We start from the raw sequence: 25,991 nt of genomic DNA, 5'->3' as shown, positions 1-25,991 counted from the left end.
TTTAGTTCATAGGTATTTTGACCAGGAGGTGGAATGACGGACTCCTGAAAAATAGGGAATGAACTGTAGAAACAGCAAAGATGAAACAGATACTTCAATCAAATAATGTGTGTTTACTACTTTATGTTCCTTCCTACCTTCTAAAAAGTTATTTAATTATGGCACACTTTAAATCTCTGACATGTCATTAGAGGCACTGCATGAACTAAAAAATCAGTGTAAACCCACATCACTGAGCTCCCACTGAAAGTTTTGATCACTCAGATGGGCTTTTGTGAAGCTTTTTGCTACACAAGAACCCGAACGCAGGTAACCATCAAACAACTCCTTTTAGCTCATCTGCTTTAAGGCAGAAAAAGAATTCCATGGAATTTCAGCTGGACCACTCACCTACAAAAATGTTACCACAGCCTAAGAAACAGATGCAAAATGACACTCACAGCTGCACTGTGAGCAGAACAAGTTGGGTAATGGTACACTAAGCTGCTAATTAAATTGCTAATGATTTTTTTTAGTGCCACTGCGGTATTTCGCCACCTTTGTTTAAATTTATAAAAAAAATGTCTAGAAAAATTTTTAAAATTGTGAATTTCTACCTTGCTAAACACCAGTGAGGCCTCCAAAGATGTGCTGCATAGGAGCAAATCTCTTCACAATGACACAGAGATGGAGATTTCCTGGGAGCTGGTTTGCTGATCGGTTATTTCTCCCTGTACTTCTCCCAAATTTTCCTTCCTTTAAAGCCTGCCATCCTCCCAAAATCCTCTCCAGCAACACCCACCGTGGTAGGAGAGATAATAAACCGACATATGTCCCACCATGCTGGGACTGGGAGGATGCTGGAGCTGCATTTACAAAAAATAATAGCACCAGTACAATTTTATTTTCATTGTGATAACTGTGGTGAAATTTATGGCAGTGTTTGTACTTTATTGTTTCATTCTGCCAGATTAGCTGAGGGAGGTAATTACAGCTCTGACATGAAAATGCCTTTAATGTTTTCATTTCAATTTTGCAGTTTGTAATATGCAGATTCCAGCATTGCCATAATTCCATATTGTTCCATGTACAATTACAGGGCAGAGCATTTGCTCCCCAGGATAATGGAGCTAATTTTTAATAAATTATTTCACCAAGGATCTTAACTCATTCAGCTCTTGGGTAAATAGTGATGGCAATAACAATGTGCATATTCTTCAAGTGATTCATGCAGATGTACATTACTTAACACCAGGCAGTTCTGTGACAAATGAAATACTATCAATTTTATACTATAATATTTGTCAGCAGTAATTTTGTGCCTTAGGATTCTCCCAGACAACAGCCAATCTGTAACAATATAAATGCAGCTCTAATGAAATAGCACATTCATACACACATAATTTTTGCACACAGATACATACACATATATATATATACATCTATAGAAACACACATATAAATATAAATAGATATATATATATCTATACATATAAACAGATGGTTCCATACACCAAAAAATACTTACATTATCTTTTTTGACAGTGTCCAACTTCAATGCTCTCTTAACTCTGCAAGAGAAAAATATGGACAAGTTTTACAGTATCTAGACACAAAGATTTCTTTTAGAAACACCTATAATTGATATTTTTAAAAACAGTTTCCTTTGTTGTGTTTCACATTTACACAAGAAAACAAATGTCATCCAAAGCAAATCTATTAACTGATTAAAATACTGTGTACCGAGAACATTGTTTGTTTAGAAGGATAAAGTGTTTGCATAAGAAAACCTGATTCTCCATTTTATAACAGAGATAAAAATCAAGACACTGAAGCGAAATCACACTGAATATTTGCTTTTCCCCCAAGATATAAACACCAAAAACCCCACAAAAGCCTTTTCTTTTACATACCTTGTGAGCAAGGGTTGAAAGGATTTTGCCATTAGTTGAAATAATGCATAAAGCCATTTAAAGCACAGGTAAAGCCAAGGAGAAAAAAGTAGTTTTTCCCATCATTTTAGCTCTTAACATGATTCAGTGCTGCCAGACTATGACTTAACAGGGGAACAGATGCTCTATGTCTTTACAGGTCCCCAAACCATAAGAAACTATTTGCTTCCCTTCTTCCTTCTCCTGATTCAGGAACATGCCAAGCTCTCTCTGCAAAATCTGCTCTGCTGAACTGGATGCCCAGCTGTTAATGGCAACACTGGAAGGGGAAAGCTGAATATTTATAATACTTTATATGGTACAGCTGTCTGCTAAAGAGCAGTCATCAAAATTTTATTGAATGCAGGCTAAATGCTCCAAGGAAAGAAAGGTCAACATAAATTAAGACTATTTTTCCCACAGACAACTGAAAGTTTTTAAGCACGTTCCTAAATCTTGGTCTAAACCACGATAAAAAACAACAAGGAACAAAAAAATCTGTGTAAGAACAGTCCCCAAGAAATGTATATATTATATTGAATTAAACAGGATTTGCAATACACATCATATTTCAAGAACTTGGTTCAGTTTTCATCTTGGAAAAGAACGTTTTGCCTTGTAAGGAATTAAGATGACCTAATTCCAAACATACCCTTTTTAAATTTATGCTGCTGTAAATTAAAGACAACAGGAATGGAAGCACATCTTTGATATGTAACTCAGGTAAGGGTCTTATATGAAAACTGTTTTACAACCATCTCCATTTCAAAAAGGGGAAGAGAACGTTCTGTCTTAAAAATGCCAAAGGAACAGGTAACATTAAAATTAAAAAAGCCTATGAAATTCTGGCCAAGGGGCAGTGAAAGCTGTAACAGTTTGATGGAATTCTTTACAATGTATTTCTTTTTTAAAGAGAAACCCATATTGAAGGAATCCTGACTCCATTCCACCTTCCAGCCCATGGCAGCAGGGAAATATCCTATTTATTAATAGAGAGGATGCTCTGGGGGCCAGTGCATTTGCATGTTGTACCAAGGCATGTGATGATGGAAGATTTTATGACTGAAAGGCAAAGTAAAAAGCAGGATCTGGACTCAGCACAGCTGCAGGATGAAGAGAAATGAGAAACTAAATGAAAATCCCATTAAGTTATAAACATTGAGAAAAATTTCTTAGGGGGAAAGTTGTGGACTGATCAATGGTATGTTCTTTGGAGTCTGTCAAATATTGTGGACAGGAACAGAGAAGCCCAAATTTCTCTCTGCTGGCCTCCAAAACCCCTGCAAACTCCCCAGATTATGGGGGCAAAGCTGGAGCCTCATTCTAAGCACTTAAACATTGGAAAGGGCTGGAATATTACATTTTAACACACAATTTTAGCTTTACACAACCTTTCCTTGTGTTTCCCAGTCCAGCCTGCACAGCAGCCTCGTTTGCTTGTGGCTGTGTTTTTAATGTTTGTCTTTTCAATGCCATAATGTGAGAAGCTACATCAAAATCATTTAAAAATTGTGCTCCCTGCCTTGGACTCCGAAACAAAATTCATCCCCACACCCAACACAAGAACCCTGTTGGCCAAACTGTCTTCCCTCTGATCTTCCCAAAGGTGAGAAATCAATACATGCAAACAAAATTCCTGAAGTATTTTAGGGAACAACACGAAGAGCAGCAGTTCTAGTTTGGGTTATCTTTTTTATATGGCTGGAAAAGCCTCACTTTGGCTCCAGTGTAGAACCAAATGTCAGACTGTGAACAAGAAAAGGAGACGGAAGGATGAGGTACATGAGGTGACAGTATTTAACAACTCAGTCTGAGTTTTCTACCCTTGAATTGTAGCCTGACTAGACTTAATTTCTTTTCTTGACCATGCAGAGTATGCTAGCACATGTTTCCAGCCAGCTGTCCAACCTGAAATAGTTATTTTGCCCATAATATTTATCAGGTTAAAGAACTTCACTTCCTCTCCTTTATAATTTAGGAATGAATGCAACAGCAACAGCCATGTCCAAGGTTAATGTACAAAAAACCCATAGAGAATCAGGGATTTGATCATATTATTTCATTAAAAATGCCCTAGAGGTTATTGTAGCACATTTTGAGGCCACTTCAGTTTGCTTCCTCTTTAGGTTCTACTTTTACTGGAGAAAAAAACAAAGCACCTCTCTGCTATTTACATATTGCTCCATCTTCAAATGTGCCAGTGAAAATGTCTTTTCAATTGGAAAACCAGAAAACAATCCTATAATTTCCTGTGTTCAGCTTAAATGGTGGTGAAACTCAGTGTGAGAGAAGCTGACTTCAATAAACAAACAAACAAAAAAAATCAAAATTTGTGTATTGTTAAGTTTCCTTTGTATCCTGCCATGACCACTACAAATTCCATGGTCAGGACTGGCAGAGGTTGGAACCTAACTGCTCTAACATTTACCTTTGAAATCCATAAGGAGTTATAAACTGGGATAATATCCCAAGCCTATATAGAGGCATCACGGATCTTATGGCCTCACCTTCCTGCTGTTGAAGTTGGTAACACCTTTTGCACCCATATCTTTTGTATCCAAATCCTTTGCACACCTGACCCTTCTGCATCCTGTCTCCATGTAAATCATCCTAAAGGGATTCTGATCCTATTTTCTTGTGGATGTTTCATCTATGTATTAATAGACTGAACCTTGCCACTGAACTCTGTTAAAGTCACACTTTCATAAATCCATATTAAAACCTACTTTCTGCCAATGCCTTCAAGGGAGGGGTCAGAGGATGGACCAGGCTCTGTTCGGGGGTGCCCAGCAATGGGACAAGAGGCAATGGGCAGAAATTGATGCCCAGGAAATTCCACGTGAACATGTGGAAGAAACTCTTTCTTGTGCAGCGACCGAGCACTGGGATTGCCCAGAGAAGGTGTGGAGTCTCCCTCACTGGGGATATTCCAGAACTGGAGCAGGTGACACAGGAACGAGTCCAGGTGGGTTTGGAATGTCTCCAGAGAGGGAGATTCCAATGCCCTGCCCGGGCAGCTGTTCCTGTGCTCTGCCACCCTCAGTGTGAAGTTGTTCTTCCTCGTGTTGCGGTGAAACTCTCTGTGTTTTCGTCTAAGACCATTGCTCATTGTCCTGTCGCTGGGCACCACTGAAAGGAGTCACCCCGACCCCCTTTCGGAAACACAGAACACAGAGAGCATCACCCACAGCAACATCACCCACCCAACGCCGCCAGGGGAACCGCCATCGAAAGCATTCCCTGGTCCTTGTTTCCCTCTGGAAACAAATCCCGCCCTCTCCCCGCCGCTCCTCCCCTCTCCCGGACGACCCTCGGCGCACTCTTTCCCTCAGGGAAGGGGCTCGGGAGCTCCCGCTCGGCGGGAGCCGCGCTCCCCTCACCGCTTCCCGCCCTCGGGGGCCGCCCCGCCGCCGTGAGGGGAGGGGAGCGGAGGGAAAGGGGAGAGGGAAGAAGGAAGAAGAGGAAGAGGGGAGGAAAAGGGAGCAGAGGGAAAAGGGAGGAAAGCGGAGCGGAAAGGGGAGCAGAAAGGCTCCGCTCGCCCCTCGATACCCACGACATCCCGCCGCCGCTCCCACCGCCTCCCCCACCGCCTCCTCGCAGCTCCCGCCGTGCTCCCGCCAAACGCCGCCGGCTGGAAACGGCGCCGAGGGCGGGCCGGGCCGGGCCGGAGCAGGGCGGGGGAGCCCCTCGGGGCTGCGGGGCCCAGACCGGGGCCGAGTTGGGCTCGTCGGGCCCCGCTGTGCGCGGTACGAGCCGGGCCGGGGAGCTTCGGGCGGGAGGTTCGGGGCGGCCAAAGGCACCTCAAGGGTCCCCTCAGAGGCCGCTTGGGGGTGGGGCGGAGGGAGGGAGGGTTCTTGGTTCCCCTCAGATGCGCTGGGGGAAGGGGATTGTAATGTTTTCTACGGTGGGGTGTAAATTTAGTCCTTGAAAGGGAGGTGAGGGAGGTGACGAGATCCATGAGGTAAAAGTTTCCTCGTTTCAGGTGGGCGAGGCCGGAGCAGGGCGAAGCTTCCCTGTGCAGGTGTGCGTGCTCTGTGGATGAGCCTCGGTCCTGAAGGTCAGTGTTGTCGTGAGGGGTCTGACTTTGTATATTTGGAATAATTTCTTCACATAAAGGGTGGTCAGGCATTGGAAGGGGCTACCCCGGGAGGTGGTGGAGTCCCCATCCCTGGAGGTGTCCAAGGAACGACTGGAGTGGCACTCAGTGCTCTGGGCTGGGTGACAAGGTGGGCATTGGGTACAGGCTGAACTCGATGGGCTGGGAGAGCTTTTCTAATCTCAGTGATTCTGGGATTCTGTGACTAAATTCCTGTTTAGAAGTTGTTTTTTATCTCTTAGAATCATACGACAAAAAAATCAAAGGTAGTAGTTCTTGTGTCATCTTCATGCTCTATAGAATCACAGACTGGTTTGGGTTGGGAGGGACCTTAAAACCCATCCCGTTCCACCTCCTGCCATGGGCAGGGACACCTTCCACTATATCAGATTGCTCCAAGCCCCATCCAGCCTGGCCTGGACACTTCCAGGAATGGGACAGCCACAGCTTCTCTGGGAAACCTGTGCCAGGGTCTCTACACCCTCACAGGGAACAATTTCATCCCAATATCCCGTCTAAACTTACTCTCTCCCAGTTTAAAAGCCCAGCCCAGAAAGCTCCCCACCACCTATTTTGTCTAAAGTGTCATTTATCCAGTAAAAATGTCCCAGCCCAAGCCATGGGGCTGCTGGCAGTGCTGTCACTGAGCCATTGCTCCCTGGATTTCCCTCAATGGACTGGTAGCATTTCTTGGCAGAACTGTGGCCCACACAGGAAATATCTCAGCAATGGGAAGTCCAAGGACCACAAACGAGAGTTCACATTTTACAAACTAGTTACTGGAAAATTAACATTTATTCTTCTTTTCCTCCTTGACTTTCCCCCCAGTTCCATTTTGTGTGTGTAACACTGGTGCTTTATTATAGTGATACCCGTTTGCAGGAGCCAGACTGTGGCAGGGGGTCCCTGTGGGGTCTTTCTAGTGCCTGTGTAATATTAAAGTGTCAGGCAGGCAGGCTGGGTATTACAAATAGGGTACTTCATCCATGAGAAGAGATTATTATCTTCCTTTCCCAAGTGTAAAAGACCTGTATAACTCACCAAGGTGCAAGTGATTTAGGCCTCCTGAGTCAAAATCCAATGAGTCCTGAAGGGGACCCTCTGATGTCGTTGTCTTGTTGCTGAACTTGAGATATTCCATTTGTTATACTGGAATATATTTTCTGAAGTCAACATTGGGTAAAATAATACGAGAGGCTGTTAGAGCAACAGCAAACCAGGATTTAGTGGCCCTCTGTGGTGGCCTTCTAAAAACCTTAATCACCCTTGGAAAAAGCAGAAAGCTGCTGTTACCATTTACTGGCCATTGGTGAGCAAACAGCATCAGTTACTGCTTGGAACTGTTTGAATAATTGAGGAAAAAAGTGAGTTTCATGTTTTTTTTCAATTCATTAACAATTATATAGTCTAAGTTGCTCAAATTTTTATGCATATTCTTAAAGTTTTATGCACATCTGTTTTTATTATTTGTATTTAGATAACTCTTAGAAGTAGAACTGTGTGCTTGACTTGGCATATTTGAAAGACTAAGGGTGATGGTTTTGAACAGTTTTGCTTTTATCTATACGTTTTATTGAGTTACAACTGCAAAAAAGAGAAAGCATGGACAGCAATGGCTTGTTTCACAGATAAAAGGTGTTTTTATGCTTTCAAAAAACGTGATTATATAATATCTGTATTATATAATATATATTATATAATAATTGTAGTGTCAAATGTCTGAAATTAAAATAAAATACCATAAAATTAAACTTTACTGCCAATGAAGAATAAATTGTGAGTAATAAGTAGAGCTCAAGTTTTTTTTTTTTGTGGATCTCATGGTGCTACCTACAAGTGTAGACAGTTATTCCCATCCCAGATTTAGGCAATGGGAAGGATATCACCTAAATGTTAGGATCACTGATGCCAGTCTGTGTTTCACAGGACAAACAGAGCAATTATTAAGCAGGGAAATGGTGACAAACTCTAACTGTAGTTGTACCCTTCCCAGGATGGCCAGCAGTCCCAGGAATAACACTTCCCTCTCCGTTCAGAAAGCCACACAGGTGGAATATTCCCAAGGGAAGAAGTCCCAGCATACAGAAGAAGCAAACTTCTACATGAACTGCAGAGCAGCTTATCTGACTGTTCTGAAAAGCAGCTTGGAAAATATCAAATGCAGAGAACAGCTCAGCCTAGGTAATGATTTGATCCTTTTCCCTGTACCTGTGGTGTGGGATGGGGGCAGTGGGTGGTGTACAAGCAGTTCAGCACTGAGAGTATCCCAGTGCACAGGCTCAGTAATAGTTTTAAGGAATTCACAGTAGTTTTGGATAAGGTTCAGATTTTAATATCTTTGAAGACATTTTCCTATTATAAAATATCCCATAGTGATTTTTCAAAGTTTATAGGAAGTGCCGTTCCTCAAAGTCTTTCATTTTCCTCAAATCCTTAATCTTTGTTGCTGGGTGTTGGATGACTCCTGGAAGTGGGAATATCAGACAGAGCTTTTTCTCTGTAAATCACCAGTGTGAGTGCTCTCAGTTCAGTTTAGGTTGGGCAATTGCCCTGGCACAAAAAATCACCATAACTGGTATTCCATAGGAATTCTTACTCTGTATTTCCACTCCTACTGAGTTAGGATGCTTCCATAGAATGAAATAAGAAGTTTTCATTTTTTAATCCAGACTGTATTTGTGTCAAAGTAGTTCCTGTCAGCAGTACAACAGGAAAGAAATCTCTCTGGCTGCTTCAGCTGCACTAAATAAAGCTGTTGGTAGAATCTGACTGTTCTTCTGTGTTACACTGGTTGGAGCTTCTTTCCCTAGAGCAGTACATGAAATCCTACCCATCAGCAGGCACATTCTTACAGCATGTGACTTAGTGCTCTCCAGGCTTCCTCAGCTGTAATAAAAGTACCTTTATAACATCCTAATGATAGTTTAGGATAATCTGGATTTTAAGATAGGGGTGGTGTGAACAAGTGTCATCTCTTTAATATATGCTTTGGCTTTCATCTCTATCCACGTGCCACTTGGCTCCATAGCAAGTGTTTGGGCATTTTGGTTTCAAGGTTAACTTTGAGAGGGCAGTTAGTTGCTCAGGCTCCCAGTCTTTTCAGAAATATTTAAGAACTTGTGTTAGAATTTGTAAGCATTGAGAATTATAGAATTATATTGCATCTTAATTCTGGCATTTCTGAAATGTGCTAATGTTTAGACATCTCTTGCTACATGATGTTTGGCTGACATTCTAAACTGTAAAGTATTCAACTTAGAGATTGGCCCTGTGACATTTTATTGCTAGGAGTTTTGCTTATTCACAGATAGTAGCTTCATTTCCTGTGCATTGTAATAATACTGAAGTTATTTAGCAGAATCAGTCCATAAAGAAATATAAATAAAAGGTGCAGGCTAATTGAATTTTCACAAATGCAGACTTGGGAGGCAGGTAGGGTATGGCAAGTGCTGATCTCCCTGGATATATGAAAACACAGAGTTGTACATTAGAAGGATAATCTGTTAAATGTAAGTAAATACTGTGCTGTGCTGACATTCCAGGGAACTCTGCTATCCACAGCAACAGCCACACAGAGTAACTGCCCTTCCTTGGCTGACCTTGACACTGCAGTCTCCAAACAATTGCTTTGTGCCCAAGCGTGGCACAGGTGAAGATATAAACTGTGCTGTGTCCTCCTGGCACTGCCTGCAGAGGTGACAGGGCAGAAATCTTTATTTAGTCCTTGGCATTCAGCTGCAGATTAGCAACAAAGGTGTCTGGGTTTGTTTGTTTGTTTTGATGGTGACACAGTTGCCCACCGAGCATTGTAACGATGCCACCACCTCATTTCACAGATGGTCCTGGGCAGTGCTCAGCTGGCTCAAAATCAAATGTCAGCCCAGGTGGAGATGAAGGATCTCTTGTGCTTCCCTAAAAGACTTGATTATATGGCAAGATATAGAGGCATCCCTCTGGATTCACACAGACTGTTCATTTGAGTTTAATTTCAATTTAACATCACACCTTCATCACACTGAGAACTGATGAAAGGATGTTTGCAGTGAAGACTTGGAAGAGGCAAACTAGATCCAGGAAATTAATGCTGAAGAATGCCAGGTGTGAGATCCAAGGCCCTGGTTGCATGTGTGGGATTGGCTGTTGGCTTTAATGTGTATCATTGGGATCATTTTGCCTTTCATGTTGTGCAATTTGAATTGATAAGCTCGATTGTGTAGATGTGACATAAAATATTGTTTAACATGAATTCTACACTAGATCTCAGTTTTTGGCAAACTAAGTGGAAAGACAGAGATTTTAGTAGAAACAGGATCTGATAATGTGCAGGTTTAGAAATAATGTGCTATTGATATTAAGGCACAGGATATAGACTGAATTTTACACTTGTCACTTGGGAAGACTTGTCTTTGAATTTGTGGATATTTTGATTGAGACTATACCCCAGACTGTCCTTTAGACCCACTTTTCCCTTGGAGTGATTTGGCTTAAAAAAAAAAGTCTGAACATGGAAAACGATTCAAGAATGTTTTGAGAAAACTCCTTTACTGACAGCTGGAATATATAGCTAATATTGTGTTATATTGTTCAGTACTTCAACAGGCTGGAAGAAATCCATCTCAGAAGACCCTTAATAAATATTGGACTTCACAGACAACTGCACTGAATTTTGATGATTTTTGTGCTATTTTAAAACAAGAAAAGCCAGTTACAAAAACTGAGCTGCTCGAAGCATTTGGAAAAATAGACACAGATAAAACTGGATATATTTTACATGATGAACTCTATAAAATCCTTACAACAGTAAGTAGCAGTGGAAACTCAATTATCCATCTTTAACCATTAGTAGAGATTTTGGAAATGAGATGGTAAAACTTTGCTACAGTATAAGAATGATTGGTTTGATTTTTTTATTGCAGAGAGGTGATAAAATGACTTGGGATGAAGTGAATGCAATTACTAAACAGGCTGATTTTAACTGCAGTGGCAAACTTGATTACAGCAAGGTATGGCAAACAGAGATACTTGGGTTTGTGGTACTGACTTGGTGTTATTGACTCCATCAAGCACAATGTTACCACCTCCATGTGTCTAGTGATGATCTTACCCAGGATCCCAAATTGCCTGTGGCTAAATTGTGAACTGGATAAACAGCTCACAAAGATTTGTACATAAGTATAGTTTCATAGGAGGAAAACTAATATGATTTTTAACAAAGGATTCTGTCTTCAAATTTCTAGAAAGAAATATAGATCATCTGTTGGGTTGAAAGTCAAACTTAATTTTTATTCAATATTTGGCCCTCCTTGTTGTGTGGCTCCCCTTTACTGTGTTACTTGAGGGGTTGTTCTGATTCAGGAAAATTCAAATTGTGCTTGAAATGCATCACATCTACTGACCTGTCCTTTCCTTATTGATGTTAATTTTACTCCTTAAAACCATGAGAAAGAATGTTTCACTTACCAGATTCCCTTTCTTTCCTTGCAGTTTTGTGAGTTGTACCTGACCACCAGGGAGCAGAGCTGCAGGACTGCCCGGGAGAGGCTGGAAGTTGACAGTAGGTTGAGGCAGCAGCAGTTTGGGAATCAAGCTGAAACTTCCTCTGAAGGGATCCCACTGCCAGTGCCAAAACCATCGCCCAGAATCTCCAAGAAAACTGATCCCAGACTGCCAAAAGGTGTTTGTATTTCACATTGGGAGTTTTCTTCTGTTGGAGGTGAAGCTCTGGGTCAATGAGCAGTTGAGTTTTTGTTGAATTTTTCTCAGATTAGTGAGGATGTTTTTGATTAGTGTAATTTCTACAGTGACAATCACATAAATATCTCAGCAGAATATGTTCTCAAATTGCTAAGAATAAGCTCTCAGATTCCTAAGGGTGAATTCTGTTGGCTGTCATGTGACACAGTCCAGAGGGAAGAGAGAAAACAATGCTCAGATGTTGCAACATAGACAAGTTATTTATTTCCTTCCCAGATCGGAGATGAAACCTTAAACATTTATCAATAAAATGTGTGTTTGTTTCAATTATTGAGGCCACTCTTCCAGCACAATCAGTAGGGGAGTTTAATCTTCTTCCTGGAGTTACAAAGATACTTTAAAACCTTCCCAAACTGGAAAAAGACCACAGACTGCAGAGGTGCAATGTATGGAATGTTGCATGGAATTTGTGCTGGTTGCAGTTGCTTCTGTTCTGGGCAAAACCCCATTCTGACCAACCGGCGATGAAGGGACCCGGTTTGTCCGTGTGCTTACAAACACAAGGTTCATGATAAATAGCACTAGGAGGGGGTTGAAATAATGTAATTGTAACTAAATATCTGTGTTTGTAGGTGACAGCAGAGCTCCTTCAAGGCCCTCATCAGCCCAAAGTGGCAAAGCTTCCACTTGTCCCGCTGTCAGTGTGGGTTCCAGCTGCAACAGGAGCACAAAGCTAATTGAGCCCGACACAATGAAGGTATCACACTGAAATTATGCTGTTTTCCTCTAGGCACACATGTTATTGCGTTTTAAATAAGCTAAAAATCAGAGAAAAATGGCTTCTTTATGTTTTATTAATAGTTTGTCAAGGGCAGCTATAAACTACTGAGAGTTTGATATGTGTTATTATTAACATTTTTATATACTGTTGGTTTTGCTGACATCTAGTTATTGAAAATAATTTTTCAGGTGTGAAGGTTTAATAGAACCAAGTGTGTTTTTTTATAAATGAAACCACTGTTGGAGAAAACGTTTTAATGACTTCTTGAGAAATTTAAAGTTTAATAATGTATTAGGTTGGTGAGAACTTTAAATGCTTAAGTAGTCTGAAAGATTGTGTATCATAAACCTTTACATGAAAGGTAATTGGAAATAAATAACAGATCTGAGAGCATGTTCAGTTTGTTGGGCATTACTTTCTAAATATATGCTATAGCCTGAAAATATTGATTTTTAGTTAAACTAATATGTTCTATCAGTATTTTCTTTTGAATAAATCACTCATTCAATATAAATTCCTGGGGGAGAGAGACAACAAAGTCACTTTGCTAAGTCAATATTTGTAGAGTGTTAATATTGATCTTTTTCCTTTGTTTTCCCTTTCCTGACTGAACCTTTACTAGTTTTCTTTCACCAGAAAATAATAGCTGCAGAAATATAAAGCATTAACTGGAAACTGCTCAGATACATTAAAAATGTGCACCTTGAGACTCCTGTGTAAAAGGGAAAAAATGGTTATGACCACATAGTGTAACTGCTGCTGGAAAAGTGAACTGATTGTTCTCAGGAGCTACATTTTTGTTTCAAATAACAACTCTGGATTTGTTATTGAACTCTGAAGTCCTTTATATCTTCCACATTGCTATACAGTGACATTTGTTCTATATGAAAATTTAAAAACATCATCTCAGAGGAATTTTTTGCAGTCTGTTTTGGTATCTGGACCTCCATGCAATTTAACCTGCAATTTCACCTTGTTCAAACCTGATATGTGGTGGATAAAAGCAGCACACACTTAGCTGAGATTGGATTCTTCTTTCTTTGCCCAAGCCAGTAAGAGCTGACTGAAAAAACCAAAGCAGCTGCAGATATCAGTTAGTATTGATTAGCATCATACAAACCCTGCAATCAATCAATAAACATGAAAAGGTAGAACTAGAACTGTTAATTTTTATAAACTCTGTTTTGCACAATGCAAACTCTGTCAGAATCAGTGAATAAATACCCAGGGATTCATTTGTGGTGTGGATCAGAATGTAGCACCCAAAAATTCTTCTTAGTCATCTTCTATTCAGAAATATGTATTTATTTTTCTCTGCTGTTCACTTGTGGTTTTGGGGCAGTAAGAAAATATTGCCATGAGGAAGTTGGACCAAAGCCAGTGTAACATTTCTGATAGAGGAGAACATTGGAAGTCAAAATACGGTAAATGTCTGAATTAAAAAACCATGGAATGTGTTCCTAGTGCATTCTTCCATGTGTTTTCTTTTTCTCAGTGGAGTTTTGGGGTGTGTTCAAAGCCATATCAATAAATATTGGGAGAAAAAACCAGCCAGTTACAGATGTGCACAGACATCGTGTTGTCCTGTTGGGCTTCAACTGCAGCTGAATCCCAATTCTTGAAAAGGCTGAGGGAGATGTTAAATTTCTGCAGAGTGTTCTTGGGGTTGGTTTTAGTCAAGATTGAAAGACATCAGGAAAAAAAGAAAGTGGGATCATGTCCTAAAAATGGAGCTCTTTGCTTTAATCACGGGAACAATTCCTGTCACAAACACTGTTTTTATTTGGAATTCTGCACTGGTGTGTGGACATTTTCAGTAGTAACTTAAATTGCAGTAGCAGTGACCAGCAGCAGATGGTGCCTAAATTTCTGTACAATCAACATTTCTAACACAAACATTTCCCACTTTGGCTGTTATTTGACAACTTCTGCTATGCTTTGAAGTGACATAGTAAAATCAAACCAGATAATCATCTTTTATCTTCCCAAATTTGCCTATTTGTTATTTGACATGGATAATTTAGGGGACCTAGCACCACCTTATGCTCTCTGCAAGAATAACAGTTCAGATTTGATTTCCTAAAGCTTTGATCAACTTTTTGTCCAGCAGTTCTGTCAGATATTAAACTGGGAGACTAAATGAGCAAACACCCACTTATCTCAGCTGTGTCATGTTTTAAGGATGAAATAATTGTTGCCTTTAGGTCAACATCTTGGAGGAACACAACAATAAATAATTTGAGATTAAGATAGTTTCCAGCTATGTAAAATGAATGTTTGAATGACAAGTGTTTAGAATAGAGGAGCTCATCCTGTTCCACAATATTCAGGGGCAAAACTTAAGGCTCTTAGATCCATGAGTCCCTGAGCACCCATTAATCCAAACCAGGGAAGGCAAATCAAGGATGTCTCCCATTCCTCAAGGCATACAGTGTGTCTGTATTTATTTTATCTTTTTTTTTTTTTTTTTTTTTTTTGCCAAAGAAGTATCATTCTAATGATATTTGAAATTGAAAATTGGGAGCTGCTGTTCAGAAAAAGTAAATAATTGAAGCACAGGGCTGTTTCAGCAAAATCATGGTATCCCTAGAAACATTATTAATATTCACAAACACAGCACTTTTCAGTTTGCCTTTCCAACAGCTTTGACAGAAGTCAAGAAAATTCACATTATTTGACCAGTACTTGTGTTTGTGATTTGTCTGAGCAAATAATCCCTCCTTGCTCAGCTGATCAGTTGTGTTCCTTGCTTGGCTGGCCTGAGGGATGTAGCAAAATTCCAGCCTTTTGGTGGTAAATCACACAGTTCAGAGAATTTCGTGAATTCACTGGCAATTCAAATTTGATTTTATCTGTTTGAGAATGGGGGGAATCTGTTTTTGAGGCATTTCCACAAGTGAAGCAATAAAAATTGACTACAGAAAGGACTATTTGAGATAATTCTTGTTTTTAAAATAGGGTATCAGTGCTGTATCTTGTGTATTTTGTGCAGGATTTATTAAATAATAAAATCAATATTTCAGAGAAGGTGCTTTTATCTTGATCAGAGATAAAATCTGCTACTCGCTCGGTTCCCAGGAATGGCAACGTGCACAATCCAAAGGCTGCTTCTACTTGGAAGAAGATGGTGAAATCATCAGTCACAAGTACAGGGTGCACTTCCCTCAGAGGTCCTCAGTTTGTGTCACCATCAAGCCTTTAAATGTTCCCCAGCTAGAGGGTGAGTGTATTTTTATTTCATTTTCCTCTTCAAAAGAGTGAAACCCACCATTAGATCCACCTGGGATTAGTCAGTGCTTCCCAAACACTTTGTGCTTTACTAATGGGCTTTGTCTTGTTGCTGCACTGGAATTATTTTCTCTCCAAGTAGATTATTTCTTTTCTAATCCTGTAAAACAGGAGCCATGAGATTCCGAAGTTGGTGTAGACTCATCTGTTGTGCTACAGGTTGGTGATTGATTCTGACTGAAGTTGGTAATAAAAACTTCACTGCAAATAATTGATGGAAAATAGTCGTTTTCCAGTTACTGCCTGGCTGAAATGGGAAGCTGATCAACAGACTTCAGTGAGAAAAAGGGATCTGAATCTGACAGATTGGAGTAATTTAACAGATTTGAGGATGTCTCAGTGCTCTGCTCAGAACTTTGGGGTTTTTTATGGCACCCTTTGTACCTGTACCTTAGACGGTTCTGCTGCAGGATTGTCCAGACATTGTCTGTAACCAAAAAAACCCTCATCTTTTGTATAAAAACATTCTACTTTTGCCCAATATTATTGTCCTGTGTATGGGAATATCTCTGTGTTTTCTTGTGGAGAGGAAGGCACAATGCTGCTGTGTAAGGAAAGGATCCATGTTAGCAGAGCAGTGACCTTTTTAGGAGAAAAATGTCTTCACATTTTGAACAAATTTGTGTGGTGTGTAACCACTCTTTGGTATTCTTGACTCTTAATGATAGAGCTATTCTATCAATACTTCCTAATGATAGAACTATTAATAGGAATAATTATCTGTGAGACAGTCACAAGGCTTGGAACAATTTCTCTGATTGGCCTAAATAGGAAGGAAATCCCAATATCATATAATGAATTCTTAATTTCCATTTTACACCAACAGGGATCAATATTATAAATACCATGAATATATCTATTTTGAGGTCCAAGGAAAACCACTTTTGTGCTATCATTAAGCATTTATGCATGGGATATTTTTCTTTTTAGGAAGATCTTGTCACTGGTTGTCAGTGGATACAGCTTTATTTATTCTGAAGGAGAATGAAACCCAAGAGAATCTACAGCTTGTGAGCTTTACTGAAGTACAGAACAAAGAGGTCAGATATTGTTGTGTTCCAGTTCTGATTGTTTGTTATTTAGTGTGTATGTTATTATTATATGGGTGAGTCCCATGTGATTGGAAGGAATTCAAGCTGTGCGAGTCAGATTAGAGAGAAGCAGCACATTTTCCATGCATGTTCCCTTTCAAAACTGACAGCACTTGTGCAAAGGAAGATGTAACAGAACCTCAATTCCACATGTATGGAAGTTTAATGGAATTCTTGTGAGAACCATGTTATTGTGTGATATGTTGGCAAGTATTGCTGAGTTGCTGGTTACATTTCCAGATACTCTCAGAAACTCACTTTATTCCTGCACCTTCAAACCCAAAATTTCAGAGGCAAAATGTGTTAAAATTTCCTCCAATTTTCTTTCTCCTTCCACATATAATTTTGAACTTCACAGAGCACAGGATATTCTTATCCTCTGACAGAAATAAGGGAGGAGAAATGGCAACATTAACTTAGTTCTCCCTTCTCCCCTCATCTCTGGTCCTGTATATTTTCTTTAAATTTTATTGTAAGAGAGTCACTAAGTGTTTTTATCTTTAAAATGGCATCTCTAAGGAAAGCACCCAGCATTACCAGTGTTTTCAAGTGATTAATCACTTTTGTATGGATAATACTGGTAATAAGGAAAGGCATCATTTGAGAAGTGAGTGACAAACTTGCCTGTGTTCCTCCAAAAGCAGATGTTTGGCTGGAAAGGGGAGCTTGGATCTGGGAATTACTGGCTGCTCCCCTTCACAACAGGCTGCAGGCTGAGGAAGGGGAAAACACAAGTTACTGGAGAAGCAAAATTGGTGTATAGGGATGAAGATGGAGAGCTGGCCCTCACCAAAGACTTCAGGTGAGTCATATTCCCAAACAGGAATTCCCAAACTTTGTAAGAGGGTGTGCTCCAGCTAAAATGCAGCTTTTTGAAAGCTTTTTAGCTTCCTAAAGTACTCTTTATACAGGATATTCTCAAATGGACTGAACAGTTCCTGACAATATTATGAGCCAGTGAAGCAAACAGAAGCCTTTGGAAATAGTTTTGCCTTTTTTAATCTTTCAGAGCTGCTTTATTGGATATATTTGAAACAATAGATTTGGATGGAAATGGCCTCCTGAGTCTGGAGGAATACAACTTCTTTGAACTGAGAACTAGTGGAGAGAAGTGTGATGAGGAAGCATGGGCTGTGTGTAAAGGTAAGTTCATTGCTGTACTTAGTTAAACTAATTAAGGCCATCAATCTACTTCTGAGTTGTACGTGTATAGTATAGAAGAACTGAGTATTTTGTAGCCTATTCCAAGAACACATGTGGATGTTGTTCTCTTCTCCTTTTGTTTTCTTTTTTTTCCTTTTCCAGTCTCCTGTCCTTTGTTTTGCTTCATTCTGGTGTGTGTGCCACTGACCTTCTGCTGAGAAAGTTCTTCCCATTCCTAATTGTTTTGTAGCTGCCAAAAACTACAGGTTTTCTAATCCTGGATCCTGTGCTGAATGAAACTGTAACAGGTATTTGTTTACTCCCTGTCCTTTGTGCAGATTAGGCTGGGGCTGCTTTCCTATCTCACAAAGGGTTGAGAGGTTCATTTCAGTAGTGTCTGTGGTGCTATAAAATGGCATCCAGAGTTGCTGTGGATTGCCAGTGTCTCACTGTGTATCAGCCCACGTCATGTTTGACATAATTCCTTTGTAGGCTGTGACATGCTGGCTGAGATACTTTAGATCTGGCAAATCCTTCTAATAATTTCTCCCCAAAACACTCCAAGGTATTGGATTTTTTCCTAATTGATGGAAAACTCATATAAAATCCTTTTCTCTAACTTTCTCCTCTGTTTCATCCCTGTACTTTTCCACACTTGGACTCTGTCAGGTGATGCCTCTGCACTTATCTCCACACAAGTAGGAGGGGTAAATATGTGTCAATAAATAAGGGAGGAAAGAGGAGAATCTGGTGAATGTTTTACCAGGTCATTAATCAGTTGAAAGGGTTCCGACAAATATCATAAATCTTGATACCAAAGTTCAAGCCGTTTATTACAGCAGCTGTACCCTTGGATAGATTTATTAAATTGGTAATCCCTTTTTAATAATATATAGTAAAGATTTAGCATTGTTATGAAGATAAGAAAACCATTTTTAAAACTCTCTGACACAAGGACATTTCCATTATGTGTTTGCTGACATTAGAGTGATATCTATGATATTCTCTCTAGAGAGGGGTGTTAGGATTACTGGAATTTTATTGCTTTTTAGGAACTAAGTAAATCATTTCTATATCAAGGACCTCAAGCACTAAGGGTGCTGGTTCCAGCTGACTTTCATTTCCCGTTCCTGCAATACCCCTTTCTGCAAAACTCAACCACAAAGTTTTAGCATAAAGAAAAAAAATCAATATGAACTGTTTGTGTTTTGAAATCTCACCCTCTTTCGGGTTATCCAAGGGACCAGCTGTTTCTAGGCATTATCCAAAATCCACAGGGAAGCTCTGCAAAGAGCACATGCCTGGTCAAGGACAGTCCTTCCCAAATAATATTGGAGAGCCCGAGGTTGCAAAATGGCTCCATCTTTTAAACTTGGGCTTTGGAAGGATAAAGGGTGTTTGCAGAGAGAACAGACTTTTGAGGGCTACTTTCTATTTCCTTTAAACAGAGAATTTTGAGATGAAGAAGAATGAACTCACGAGACAAGGATTCCTGGATCTGAATCTCATGGAAGCCACGGACCGGGAAGGGGATCCCAGTGACCTCTGGGTCACTCTGTTGTCCCTGGGCTACAACAAGGCCTTAGAAATGACAGAGGTATGAGGGACATAAAGCAAACCCAACTGCTCATGTTTAACTGCAGCACTGTTTGTGTCTGCCATGAACTGATTCCAGCAGCTCAGGGACCCACTCCAGACACGGTGAATTCAGGATTTACACTGTCACATCCATTACCCTGTTTCCTAGGATAGCACTTGGATTGCTGAAAGAGGAAGTTTTCTTTTTGCTTTAGAGAAAGACAGGATTTTGTGGGTTGTAGAGGAAGAAATTTTGGATTATACCCATTGAAAGAGTTCATTGCCCTTGCTGGTGAGATCTGATAAGACAGTGATGGTAAACTGTGACCTCTCAGCAAACTTAGAAAATGCAACATTTGCTCTCCTTAAAAAAGCCACTTTCCTGGCCCAAACCACAACAAAAATGCATCATTTTTTCCCACATGATTCAGAATTCCTAATTTTCAGACATGACTATTTCTGTTATTGTTGTCTTTCACAACAGTGTCTGAATGTGTTCAACATAAAATTTTAATGAAGAGGCTTTGGGTGACACACTGCTTACTTACAGGCCCAGGGATTTTTTTCTAATGTATATATACACTTAGATATTTTATTTTATTATTTTATTTCGTTTTTTAAATTTATTTGTACAGAAATAATTTTGGTGTTAATAGTTCTCACTCAAGAAAGAGGATCTTTTTAATGAAGAGGAAAAAATTTATGAAAACTTAAAAAAAAAATTAAATATACAGATAATTAAATATTTAAGTTTCGTTCCCAAGAAAAGACTTCTAGGATCTTAGTCTGATAATGTCCTTTAACTTTATTAAAGTAAAACAGGTTAGTGTAGTCACTGTATAAAATATCTGTGTGAAACAAATATATGCAGACCCCCAAAACAGTCAGTATGAGAGATACCAGCTCTCAGTGAAAATCTTGGCATCTTGGTGAGTGATTTCACGATGAGCAGTTTCTCCTTTTCCTCCAAGTTGGGGTCGGCAGAGCCCCTGCAAAGCTGTTTTTCTGCATTTCAGCCGCGAGAGGGAGCGATCCTCCAAGAAAGAGGATTTTGGGAGGTTTTTATCCAGTTGGGAATTTCAGGCAGGTGTTTTGTGCCTTACAGCAGCTGTGGTTTATGGCTCCAGCCTTTGCTTTCCAAAGGACAACATTAATCTAAATATCTCCATCTGTTAACTTGTGTCTATCACTTAACACTTTAATTCCTTGATTTCAAACAATTCAAGAGTGGTGTTTTGGGAGCATTGAGCCTCTGACAAATTAAAGGCAGAACTTGAGAAATCCTGGTGGATTCCAGCAGGCGTTTGAAAGGAACTGAGGTGCTGTTACTGTATCTGAAAAAATGCAAACTCCTGCTTGTTACACCAGGAGTAACATGGCTTGATGCAACAGGGCAGGTGTGTTAAATCTGTGGGAAGTGGCACAAATAGCAACAGTGTGACAGGGAAAGGAGTCAGGGTTATTTCAGACACTGGAATACATTTGTACTTCATCCTGATTCCCGTGCATTTTTCTGTCCGAGGAAGGGTTTCCTGTGTTGGAGCTGAACGCACCAAACCAGATATTGAGTGTGCTGTGGCTGGCATGAAAAAGGTCATTTGTCCTCTAAAATATTGCCACGGCTCTCAGGTTTGGCATATTTGATATTCAGGGACATATGTGTATTTGGGTAATTCTACTTCAGAGCAGATATGAAAATACTGAGGAGCTGTGGATGGAAATCTGAGGGGAAAAAACTACAGCTCAGGTGATGATAAACCCCAGATTTTCCATTGCAGGCCTGTCCCTTTGTCATTGACGTCTATGCAGAGAGATGCAAACCCCGAATCAAAGCCATGTGTCTGGAGGCAGGGGGCTCCCAGCTCAGCAGGGCTGTTTGCAGGGCTGTGGTGAATAAAGGAGAGCCCAAAGTACTGGATGGCTCCGAGAACATCGTGGTCCACACCTACAAATCAGGCAGGAGAATCACTTCTGTTATTGAAAATAAGGTATGGCATGAGACCTCTGTGGGGTACTTTGTGGGAATGTCTATTATTACAGTTCTTCCTCCCTCCTGTTTGTCATATTTGAGAATTAAGTTTTCTGATATCACATTTTTGTATCTGTTTCATAAAAAAAACACCCCAGTGCCTGATGTGCTCCTTTTGACATATGGCTCAGACTTCTAAACATCAGTGTCAGAAGGGACAGTTTATTATAATGAGGCAGCCAGTTCTAAATATCATATAGAATCTGAATATTTTTGTTGTTCACATTCCAGTTTTTTCAGTATTTTGATAATAATTGGATACACAATATCATCATAATATGAGAAAACAAACACTAAGAGCAGGAAATAAAATTACAGAAAGGTCAAAGAATACAGCATTTACACTATTTAGCATTTTCAGTGTCCACAAGAAAGTCAAAGAGCAGTGATTTGCATTGATTGTGTTATGGATGAATTATTAACTGGTTAGTCTGACAGGATTATTACTAATCCAAGCTAAGAATTGTAAATGCAAGCAGAAGTGGTTGGTGAGAAGCAGAGATTTTAAACCTTTCTGCATAGAACATAATGAACCTGCTGTTCCTTCTCAGTCTCATTTGTATCAGGAACTGTGAGTAAATAAACACAGCTCAGTAAGATGCTGAACTTAAGATGCTTTAAATCTGAAAAGATCACAGCAAGAAGTATATTTTTAAAAGGAGAGAGACATGCAAAAGGGAATGGCTTAGAGGACTAATATTAGGCTCCTTGAACTCTGGGTTTAGATGTGCCCTTTAGGGTGGATGTTCCAGAGTTATTTATATGTTTGGGAATATGTCAGAGAAGGAGGTGAGGTCTGCACTCAGACAGCTGGATGCTCTCTGGTATTTCAGTGAGTCTTCAATTTCTGACAGTAGATCTGGGCTCTGTTGGTGCAAAGGTGCATTTGAAACTGTTACTCTTCAAAAAGTATCCTTAAAGCATTTCTGTCCTGTAAAATAGCAAAGTCAGAGGAGGCCAGAGGGATGTGTAGTCCTTGCAGGAAGAACAGACAGTTATCCAGAAAACTAATGGGTTCCTTCATATTTTTTTACTTACAGTCTGAAAACAAAGTGATTATTCATGTCAACAATGAGCAGAGTAAGAACTGCCTAAATAACAGGGGTCTTACAGTTTTTGCTGTAGAGGTGGCACCAAAATCCATGATGGTAAGGGGTTTTTATAATTTTTATTGCTCAGCCAACTTAAAATCTAAGCAATAAGAAAATCATATGGCATCTTTATAGTTTCCTTTTGTAGATCTTTTATCATGAGAAGGAGCGTGTGGAGAGTGGCATCTTGGTGACCAGTACAGATCAGATGTTGTTCTTGATGTTTTATTATAAAAGTCCATAACAGTTCAGTTTTTCATACTTGGGCCTGTCTCAGTTTTCCATCCAATACATGTACCTTTTACTAATAGTTTTAATAATCCTTTTCTAAGGCTGTATTTTCTTTTTATTTTTCACTTTAGCAAATTTTAATCAGATACACTGATACCTGTGAGGGACAGACCAAGCATGCACTAACCAGAAAGAGCAATAAATGCATCTCAGTCCTTCTGAACAATGTGATTTGCAGACAGCTGCTTCTGTTAAACTTGGCTTAAGGATGTTTAGCCACGAGGCATTTTGATCTCCTGATCCTTGTTGCAGAGCTGGGCAGGCTGTAGTGAAAATTCTAAATGAGAGTTCTAAGGGATAGAATGTGAAAATGCTTTACAAATGCAGATGGTGTTTTTCTTCATTTATTTATGAATAAAATCCTGGTTTTATTATTCTAAAAGTACAGTCCCTTTGTTTAAAAGAAGAGGCTTCCAAGCTATTTTATATTTCCCAGCTTTCCCGTGTGGATTCAAACCCATTGTAAACAGCACAGTCCCGTGACACAGGCAGGGCTGGGGCCTATTCTAATACTGCTGCTGACACTTTAGATATCCATAGGTTGGTCCTGTAAGGTGTTTTTTAGTTGTAATTTAGGCTTCATTCAGTACTGGGTTCAGTGCCCCTGTGAATGTTTTGCTGTCGTGTAATTAAATTCCGTGGTGATTTTTGCCTGTCAGCCGTCAATATGGATGAGGAATGCTCATCATTTAGTGGTGCAAGTACTGAAACAGTTCATTTTGCTTACACAGCACGTGAGGTGACAGTTCTCCAAACCCAGCTGTTTCACCTCTGTTTTCTCTCTCCTGTCCAGGTCTGTCAGCACGTGGTGCCCCTCAACGAGCAGGAGGAGTGGATTTATAACTGTGTGCACTCCCTTGTACATTAAACCTCTGGTTACAGAGTTGGGAACATTCACACCAAACCAGGAGTGGGTTTTGGCAGCTTCCAGACAATTTATAATCTTGTCCTTCTCAAAAAGCTGCCATACATTTGGGCTTTGCAGAGTTTGATTTGTTAAAGCCAATGAATCACATATTTCTGATATCACTTATTTCTGCTAAAGGCTGTGAAGAAACACGTGCAGTGATAGATTAGGATGGAATAAGTGTAAGTTGTAAAATCCTTTGACAGAATAAATTATTGGTATGAAAACACTGAGGCACAATAAAAATTAGTGCTGTTCAGTAGAAGTACAACTGACAGCTGTAATATAATAGTGTTTTATAAAGGCTAGTTTCCCTAAATATGCTCTAGTTTTCTATAACATGTACTGTAGTTCCATCACAGGCTGGAACTGCTTCAGTGAGGAAAAACTTACTTTGGTGAATGAGTCTGGTGGGTTCCTAATTAAACACTGATGTGGTTTTGGTGTGAGAAGGATAAAGGGATGAGGCTCAAGATTTTATTTTGCCTTTTTTCTCCTTTTTTCCCCTCATTGATAATACTCATCTTGCGCTTTTTCTGTAATGACTGCCTAATTTTATACTCTTTTATGTAAAATAAAGTCTGCCTTTTTGTATGTAGTAAAGAAATATTATCATTTGAGGAAAATGAAGGTTTGTCTTGGGCTCTTGACTGTTAACAACAATTAATTATTTCCAGGGTAGCTGAAATAAGGAGACTGAAGTGCACCAAGTTTAGGCTGCAACAGGAAAGAAAACCAGCTTTGAGGTACTAAAAATATTCATCTTACTTTTCTGGTTCCTCTAAATGAATGTTAATGTGGGGGAAAAAAAAGGATGACCCTGCCCACTGGATGCTTAAAAAGTGTCTGAGTTTAAAATAGCCACTAAATGTACGTGACCTCATGTGTAAGGGCGGCGAGGAGTGTTGCAAAGCTATTTTTATCTGCCATAACTCCTGCACTCTGCTGTTCCTCTGCTGTAATCTTACACTGGGCAAGTAAATGTCAGTGCCAAAAGGAGAGCTGGGCTCTGATTTACACACTTGGTGCTAGGGCAGGTTTCCTGGTAATCCTTTAGTTTTCCATTTTTTCCCCATAGCGAGTACAGTAGATGTGGGTTTCATTTTCAGAACTGTCTAAAAGAAGTAGAAGTTGAGGCCACACAAATATTTGGTGATTTCTAGCTCTGCCTGAGCTCTTGAAATGCTGCCTCAGGCGAAGTGTGGGTAAATCAGAAGTTCCCAGCTACGTGTCTAAGGAGGAGTTAGGAAATAATGATACATTCTCTGTAGAACAGACACTAGAAAGTGAGCAGCCCATTATTTGCATTTCTCTTGTTTGTCAAATCAGTCTTTTTAGATGTGGTAGGAATTCATATGCAGCTCTCTCTGCATTTTAGGAAAGGAATGGTTAAGGCTGAAGGAAGAGCTTAGTGGAGAAATCACTGCACAGGAAAGACTTGGTTTTGCTGCAGGTAAAAAACATGGCACAGCAACAGGGGAACCTTATTTATGTTCTGATCCTCTTGCTGCTAGGAAGGGTTTAATGACCCAGATTTCAAAGGGAGAACATGAGCAAGCTCTCCATGGCAGGCTCTACCTTTCCCGCCCTGGAGGAGATGAGAATAGAGATCTCAGCATCTGCAGATTATTTTCCAGTTTGCTTCAAGTCCAGGTGCCACCAAGACAGAAAAACATTCCAGCTTCTCTTTTCAAGGCTGAACATAGGTACCAGCTTATTTTCTTCAAGGGGAGACATTTGAGAGAAAAAGTGTCTGTAACACCTGTAATTTTAATTTCTGGAATTACCTTACTTTTGAGAACTGGTGCTATAATAACAAAGTTCAGCTTCTTCGTGGGTTTGCTAGCACTGACCTTCCCTGACCAACCTTCTGGGGGTATTTAGGGGGGTCCTGGTTGCGTGGGGTGGTCACTTGAGACCAGGCCCTGCCTGTAGGGCTGGTGGTGACGTCCTGCTGGTGGCTGTAGGGACATGGAGGCTCTGGAGCACCAGGAGCAGCTGAGGGAGCTGGGGGGGGCTCAGGCTGGAGAAAAGGAGGCTCAGGGGGGACCTTCTGGGTCTCTGCAACTCCCTGAGAGGAGGGTGGAGCCAG

General features: G+C 40.2%; 2 protein-coding genes across 6 annotated transcripts in view; one reads left to right on the top strand and one right to left on the bottom strand.

Annotated features, from left to right (window-relative positions):
- ITGB3BP (integrin subunit beta 3 binding protein) overlaps positions 1-5,586 on the bottom strand; it is a 22,173-nt gene extending 16,587 nt beyond the window's left edge. For 2 of the 3 annotated variants that reach the window (XM_027651634.1, XM_027651635.1), the window contains exons 1-2: positions 5,464-5,578; positions 1,508-1,550 (exon numbers count right to left, since the gene is read on the bottom strand). In XM_027651634.1, the coding sequence (XP_027507435.1) occupies positions 1,508-1,550; positions 5,464-5,468 (48 nt within the window). In that variant the 5' untranslated portion in view covers positions 5,469-5,578. Of the gene's footprint in view, positions 1-1,507; positions 1,551-5,463 lie in introns of all 3 variants that reach the window. The other variant, XM_027651636.1, reaches the window with a different exon arrangement.
- On the top strand, positions 5,566-25,991 carry EFCAB7 (EF-hand calcium binding domain 7). 3 transcript variants are annotated; one of them, XM_027651627.1, is made up of 17 exons: positions 5,566-5,656; positions 5,893-5,967; positions 8,000-8,187; positions 10,595-10,806; positions 10,923-11,009; positions 11,491-11,680; positions 12,333-12,457; positions 15,560-15,701; positions 16,700-16,809; positions 17,505-17,662; positions 17,870-18,003; positions 19,452-19,600; positions 21,360-21,569; positions 22,651-22,758; positions 23,786-23,851; positions 24,577-24,645; positions 25,278-25,991. In XM_027651627.1, exons 3-16 carry the CDS (start codon positions 8,001-8,003, stop codon positions 24,583-24,585), a joined length of 1,887 nt encoding a protein of 628 aa, XP_027507428.1. In that variant the 5' UTR covers positions 5,566-5,656; positions 5,893-5,967; position 8,000; the 3' UTR covers positions 24,586-24,645; positions 25,278-25,991. The 3 variants fall into 3 exon arrangements, with proteins under 3 accessions (XP_027507428.1, XP_027507427.1, XP_027507429.1); XM_027651626.1 differs by lacking the exons at positions 24,577-24,645; positions 25,278-25,991 and having other exon boundaries at positions 23,786-24,520; XM_027651628.1 differs by lacking the exons at positions 23,786-23,851; positions 24,577-24,645; positions 25,278-25,991 and adding an exon at positions 22,837-23,741.

This window comes from Corapipo altera, unplaced genomic scaffold (genome assembly GCF_003945725.1).
Source record: "Corapipo altera isolate COAL_440 unplaced genomic scaffold, ASM394572v1 57, whole genome shotgun sequence".
NCBI classification, from domain to species: domain Eukaryota; kingdom Metazoa; phylum Chordata; class Aves; order Passeriformes; family Pipridae; genus Corapipo; species Corapipo altera.
This window is presented reverse-complemented; position numbering and strand designations above follow the sequence as displayed.

Excerpts from the sequence above, each read along its gene's own strand:
- EFCAB7 (XM_027651627.1), top strand. The coding sequence starts at position 8,001 with ATGGCCAGCAGTCCCAGGAATAACACTTCCCTCTCCGTTCAGAAAGCC. Across the intron at positions 11,681-12,332 it reads TGATCCCAGACTGCCAAAAG|GTGACAGCAGAGCTCCTTCA; the intron begins GTGTTTGTATTT and ends CTGTGTTTGTAG. Across the intron at positions 21,570-22,650 it reads CTTCTGTTATTGAAAATAAG|TCTGAAAACAAAGTGATTAT; the intron begins GTATGGCATGAG and ends TTTTACTTACAG.